The sequence below is a fragment of the Sceloporus undulatus genome, chromosome 5 (genome assembly GCF_019175285.1).
Source record: "Sceloporus undulatus isolate JIND9_A2432 ecotype Alabama chromosome 5, SceUnd_v1.1, whole genome shotgun sequence".
In the NCBI taxonomy this organism is placed as follows: Eukaryota; Metazoa; Chordata; class Lepidosauria; order Squamata; family Phrynosomatidae; genus Sceloporus; species Sceloporus undulatus.
The window spans coordinates 39,207,513-39,214,374 of record NC_056526.1 but is presented as its reverse complement, the minus strand read 5'-3'; the positions used below and the strand labels follow the sequence as shown (position 1 = coordinate 39,214,374).

Here is a 6,862-nt window from a genome sequence, read left to right as displayed (position 1 = left end):
TCTGGAAACTGTATATCCATATTTCTAATAGCAGAGCCATTTGGTTACATCTTATTCTTTTAGCAGGGATTCTAGGTCAACCACTGTCTTTACAGCTATTTGAGAGGCATAGGAGACAGATAAGTACAGTAAAACACATTTCTAGGTAAGTGATACATCATGAAAACTGATATACAATAAGCAGCTAGTTAGCAAAGCAGTTTCCTTTGTGGAAACATTAAATATAACTTCTTCAAAACCTAAAAGTGTGTTATGTCTTCACTTCTGTAGTTGCCAAACAAACAAATCCTCTATCCCACTACATCTTAACTTTAGTTGTTGCTATGGTGTATTTTCACGTTGTTTCCAACTTACAGCAACTTATGGCAGCCCCAAGGTGAACTTATCAGGGAGACTTTCCTGGCAAAATTTGTTCAGAAGGTGGTATCTGCTTTGACTTGTTAGCAAAGAACAAATCCAGTAAGTATAATGCATTGCAATTCAAAAGAGGGCTGATTGGATGATTGAAGAAGGGGAAGATGTTAGCTTTTCTTTAAGCTGAAAATTACAGAATTTTCAGTGTCTTAAAGGTGTATAAATTCAGTGTCCTTTTACTATGATTTTCCCTCAGCAGAATATCCAACAATAGTAATATTGACACAAGTTTGCATTAGAGTATTGCTTCTTCAGTAGGAAAGAACAGGTCAGATTCTTGGCTTAAATGGTGAAGTACCAAGACTAGCATCACAATCTTAAACCACCCACTCACTCACCCACTTGTATTGTGTCCCTGTTTCCAGGTAGGTGTGGATAGGACTGCAGCCTAAAACAGTTAAAGGAGACATGAAAATATTGGTATATAATTTATTTGCAGTCTAAACCATTTTCCATACTCTAAAACAGACCCTCACACAATTGCAGAAGATGTATGATGCAGCATATAATGGTTGCTTAATCAACAAACAAACATATATGCATACCCACGTATCTAGGTCATCCTCATTTAGACATGCAGAGAACATTCACTAGTATGGTGGACATCCAGCAGCTCTAAAACACCTTCTTTACAAACTAGAGGGGGTCTTGTAAGAATATTTCATCTCTGTGTTTCTCTCTTGCAATCGAACACTGCAACACTGTAAGAAAAAACATGAAAAAGTTATTCCACACAAAGAAGTCTTCTTTTATTCAGTTCTGAGTATTAGTTTTTCACTCTATAGGTCAAGAAACAAATCACAAAATAAGTTTTGTGTTGTACTATGTGCTGCTTTCTATCTCAGAAATTGATCAGAAAACAAGTTAACTGTGGCTTTGGTAAGTGTATCATATTTTCATTGGTTTGCTACAGAAACAATTGCCAAGTCATTGTACAAGTCTTATTATTAATATTATATTTATTTGTACCCCTCTCTTTTCCCAGAACTGGGACTCAGAGCAGCTTTACAATATTAAAAAACAATACAATTAAAACATAGAAAAGTGATACATTAAAACAGAATTAAATTGTTACAATATTAAAATAGATTACCAAAAGAATAAAAATACAGTTAAAAAGAAAAAAATTAAAACACTTAAAATGATACAACACCTTAGCTGGTCCTTTAAGAACATTCTGTTTTAAAAAGCCTGCCTGCATATGAAGGTTTGAACCTGCCAGCAGAAGGCCAATAAGGAGGGGCCATTCTGGTCTTTGTGGGCAGGGAGTTCCAAAGTCTGGGGGCAGTCACTGAGAAGGCCCTCTCTCACGTCCCCACCAGCCGTGCTTGTGATGGTGGTGGGGCAGCGTGAAGGGCTTCTCCAGAGGATCTCAGGGCTCGGACCGGTTCATACAGGGAGATACAGTCTGCCAGATATTGTGGACTTGAGCCATATAGGGCTTTATAGGTCACAACCAGCACTTTGAATTGTGCCTGGAAACAAACTGGCATCCAATGGAGCTGTTTCAACAGGGTGTTGTGTGATCTCTATAACTTACTCCAGTTAACAGCCTGACTGCAGCTCTTTGGACCAGCTGATGTTTCCGAACACTCTTCAAAGGCAGCCTCATGTAGAGTCTGTTACAGTAGTCCAAATGGGATGTAACCAAGGCACCAAGGCCAGATCTGACATCTCAAGGAACAAGTGCAGTTGACACACAAGTTTTAAATGTGCAAAAACACTCCTGGTCACTGCAGAAACCTGGGCTTACAAGTTCAAAGCTGAGCCCAAGAGTACCCCAAATCTGTGTCTTCAGGAGTGTAACCCTATCTAACACAGGCTGGATCCCTATTCCCTGATCTGCCTTCCAACTGACCAGGAGCACCTCTGTCTTGTCTGGATTAAGTTTCAACTTGTTTGCCCTCATCCAGTCCATTACTGATGACAAACATGGGTTTAGGACCAGGACAAGTCTTGTATCACAGTGTACGCTGTCCATGCAGCTGGAATTTTATATTACACATAAGAGAAGACTAAAAATGTATTAAAATATGTGAAATAACTCTTTGTAGATGCTTATTTTATTCCTCATAAAGAACCAGATATAGAAGACAGTACAGAAATTAGGAAAATGAAGATAACCAGTAAGATGAAGATAACCAGTAAGGCAGGGATTGCAAACTGTATGCATGCAATGATCATAGAAGTGGTAGGAAGAAATATGAGAGAGGAAGGTAACTTCTTTTGAATCTGCAGCATCTGATGTTCTTTAGAACAGAAATGAACAAAAAATAGACCAGGATGGACTGGTAGATCTCTGGTTGATTTGGAGTAAACTGGTAAAAACAGTGAAGAGTTAAAAACCTTCATCAATTATCTATCTACAGCAACAACAAAAAGCCTCCTTCCGTCCCCCAAATTCGGTTGCCAGAAAATAAATGCATGTGATCTGAAGCATTCCTAGCAAATGTTCACTAGCCTGAGCCTCAGGTGCGTTCTGCACCTAGCCTTGGCTGATGAGTGTTAGGATTCCAGTTTTATGCTTTAAGTAGAACCCACATGCATTAAATCTCCCTGTCTACCTGTTTCTGCTTTATATAGTGTAAGAATAATGCAACCCCCTCCCCATTTGTTGGGACTGCACCTGCAAGCATTCCTCAACTGTTTCCTAAGGATGCTAGGCATTGCAATCCAACAATATCTGGAAGGCTGCATGACTCCCAGATATATCATGTTCAACGACTGAGGAGAATCTGAAATCTTTAGCTATTGCTAAGAATAGATAGGATTGGGAACATTTCCAAATACAGTAACACATAGTTTTTTAAAATCATGGCAATTCTACTATGCTGCACAATATTTTCTGCAACACATATCAAAGAGGAAAAATGTTTTTTTTTTATAAAATTGGGATTTTGATTTACAGTCATACCTATTAATCGTCATCGTCATCATCCTCTGGCACAAAGATATCATGTTCTTCAAGCAAAGCTGCAAAGTTTTTGCTGATTTGTGTCCCAACATAGAGGAAGGGGATTACAACTGCAAACACCCGAAGAAGACCAAAGGGCATCTATGGAGATTGAGACACAGTTAATTCCATTCAAAACGCATGTCCTGAAGAAAGACAGCTATCAGCAAATATCTACTGTTACCAGAATATCTAAATCTAAATATGAGGTTTAAAGAAACACTATCATTATCCTACAAAGACTTGTTCCTGTATTCCTATTATACTGTAAAACTCGGCAAAATTCAGAAGATGCACATTTAATCCCCTACATCAAAATATTTAAATAGAAAAGCAATGGAATGATTTACCATATTGAAGAAAACACAAAAAAATGGTTCCCAGAGAGGAGGGCAAGTGTCAAGCAACCAGTGTAATGGTTTTAACTGAATATTGTTTTTGCTCTGTGCCTTCAAATCATTTCCAATTTATGGTGACCCTAAGGGCAAGCCTATCAAAGGGTTTTCTTTGTTCAGAGGGGGATTTCCCAGTGTCTCCCTCTGAAGCAGAGAGAGAGAGAGTGATTTGCCTGAGGTTAGCCAGTGAGTTTCCATGCTGGAGCGGTATTTAAACCCTGTTCCACAGAGTCCTAGTCCAACACTCAAAAGTTAGCTGTTTAACTAAATAGACTACAGCACAAAGCTTTCAACACAGCCAGCATGGTGGTGTGGCTTGAACATGGACTACAGCCCTGAAGTTTTGTTGTTAATTGCCTTTAAGAGCTGTTCAACAGTGGGACACACTCCCTCAGAGAGTGGTGGAGTCTCCTTCTTTGGAGGCCTTTACTGGCTGGATGGCCATCTGTAGGGAGTGCTTTGATTGTGAGTTCCTGCATGGCAGCAGGTTAGACTGGATGGCAGTTGTGGTCTCTTCCAACTCTATGATTTTATGAGTCAACTCATGTTGGCCCTGTGGATAAGACATTTCCAAGCTCTCCTGACTGCCATTGCTTTGCTTGGGTCCTGCAGACTTCCCTGATTGAGTCTAGCCACCTGGTGCACCATCTTCCTCTTTTTCTACTACCTGCTACCTTTCTTAACATTACTATCTTTTCCAGTGATTCATACTTTCTCATGATGTGGCCAAAGTACAACAGCCTCAGTTTAATCATCTTGGCTTCCAGGGAGGGTTCAGGCTCAGTCTGTTGAAGGACCCATTTGTTTATCATTTTGGCTGTCCATGGTATCCTCAGCACTCTTCTCCAGCACCACGTCTCAAATGAGTTTTCTTCTTGCCCGCTTCTTCTTCCCTGGCAATGGGGAATACAACGGCTTGGGCTATTCTAACTTTACTTTAGTAGAGACCAGAGGTTAACTCCCTGCTCATCATCCATGGAAACTCGACGGGTGATGGTGGGTGAATCACACTCTCAGCACCAGAAAACCTTGCGATAGGTTCGCCTTAGGGTTGCGATTTCTGAGTGGAAAAGTAAAAAAATTATGGCTTTTTCTTCCTCTTTCCCCAATGATGGACACTATTTTTAATTCTCACTTGTGTTAAGAGGAGAGAGAAAAGAGAGAAGGTACACTGCTGCCTCAAATTGGATTCTTCCTTAAGAGACACTCCAATGGCTATTAGACATAAGTACATGATTACATACAGACCATTTTTATTCCCATTTCGTAACTCGCATGGTGTAGTGGTTTGAGTTCTGGACTACGACCAGAACGAGCAGCTGTCACAAACACAAAGGAGGGCAAGGCATTGCAAAAATGTAGGGCATTCCAGAAAAATGTAGGACATTACAAAACAAAAGCTGAAAACACTCATATAAATGTAAATTCATACTCCTTTGTCCTATGCTTAAAATGGAGGACGTTTTAAAATTCCTCCTGGACAGAAGACTGAAATGGAGGGCAGGTCCTGGAAAAGGAGGGCCAAGTCTGGTCACTCTGAGTAAAGTAAACAACAACAACACACACATAATAAATAATATAAATAAATAAATTTTTATTTTTATACCGCCCTTCCATAGATCAGGGCGGTTGACAGCAAAACATCAAACAACATATACATCTGGGTTAAAAACAATTACACACAAACAGAATAAAACCCCCGTTAGCCAGTCCTCTTTGCCACAGAAGAGGAAGGGAGGCCCACTGGACTTTAATCGGGGAATGCAAGCTGAAATAGAAAGGTTTTTAGGTCCTTTCTAAATTGGGCCAGGGAGGTGGCCGAGCGGAGCTCTGTGGGCAGCGTGTTCCAAAGGGCCGGGGCGGCGATGGAAAATGTCTTCCTCGCGGTGGAGGTCAACCTAGCCCCTGGCACCTTAAGTAGTTGCTGCCCAGATTGAGACCACTTTAACTTGCCCTGGCTCAGTGCTAGGGAATTCTGGGAACTAGCTTTGTGAGGCATTACAGCCTTGTTGTATCAGAGCTCTGGTGCCACGATAAACTACAACTCCCATGATTCCATAGCGCTGAACCAGGACAGTTAAAGGGGACTCAAATCCAAGACTTACAGACTATTTCTGCAGTGAGGAGGCATAGAACGTTGCCACCTCGCCTCTCATTGGCTGGCCTAACCAGCCAATCAGCACGCAGCCCGGCAGCTCGTCCTGCTTCCCGATTGGCTGGCTCTTCCTTTCCCCTCCCCGCTTCTCCTTTTCGCCACCGATGGCTTCCCTTGAAGCACTCACTTTGACAGGTTTAGGCAAGATGGCGCCGGTCCGAGTGACGGTTATGCTTCGTGAGGGTCCAACCGTCGCTGAGGGGGGCCTCTGGCTCCCAAGGGCCCCCGCCGTGGCCGCCATCCAAGACCCAGCCGTTCCCCACAAGCGCCCAGCCATCCTGTTCAAAAGAGGTCCTCCTCCCCTCAGTGCCGGATACTATAGCGACGCAGCCGGCCTGTCGCCACGAAAGGCGGGACTTTGTGAAATCTCGCGAGACTTTGCTGAAGCATTGCCAATATGAGCTGGGCAGGGAACTGTGGCGGAATCATAGAGCTAGGAAAGGGCAAAGATATATATTTCAAAGACATAGGCTGATGCCACTACATTATCATCATCATTATCATTATCATTTCTATCTCGCTTTTCCCACAAGACTGGGACCCAAAATGGCTAACAGTCTAAAAAACACAGTACAGTGGTCCCTCCCCCACATTCTCTGGATTTAGGGGTGAAGGAGCCCTGTCAATGTGGGAATAAACAGTAAACACAACAGTACAAAATAAGACCCCTTCATATCCCTCCCTTCATATAACAAAGAAACTGGTAGCCTGAGCTTTCCTACTAGGCCTAAGTCTACAAAAGCTCATGCTCCCAGATTCTTTTTTTCAGTTAGTCTCAAAGCTGCTCCAATATCCCTTTATGCAGTGGCTGTTTCATGGCTCCCAATGGAAAATTAGCTTTAAGTTTCCCAGGGCCCAGGGGAGTAAACAAGATAGAATTTAGTGTCGTAATCCAAGACTTAAACATAATGGGATTTAATGGAAACCAAATAAAAGAGTTCCTAA

The 6,862-nt window shown here is 41.9% G+C and overlaps 1 protein-coding gene across 1 annotated transcript; it reads right to left on the bottom strand.

The window, feature by feature from the left end:
* Positions 1–829: 829 nt before the first annotated feature.
* On the bottom strand, positions 830–6,279 carry SMDT1 (single-pass membrane protein with aspartate rich tail 1). The gene is made up of 3 exons (XM_042467788.1): positions 6,045–6,279; positions 3,329–3,469; positions 830–1,115 (listed from the first exon to the last, which is right to left on the bottom strand). Exons 1-2 carry the CDS (start codon positions 6,192–6,194, stop codon positions 3,332–3,334), a joined length of 288 nt encoding a protein of 95 aa, XP_042323722.1. The 5' UTR covers positions 6,195–6,279; the 3' UTR covers positions 830–1,115; positions 3,329–3,331.
* Between the last annotated feature and the right edge of the window lie 583 nt (positions 6,280–6,862).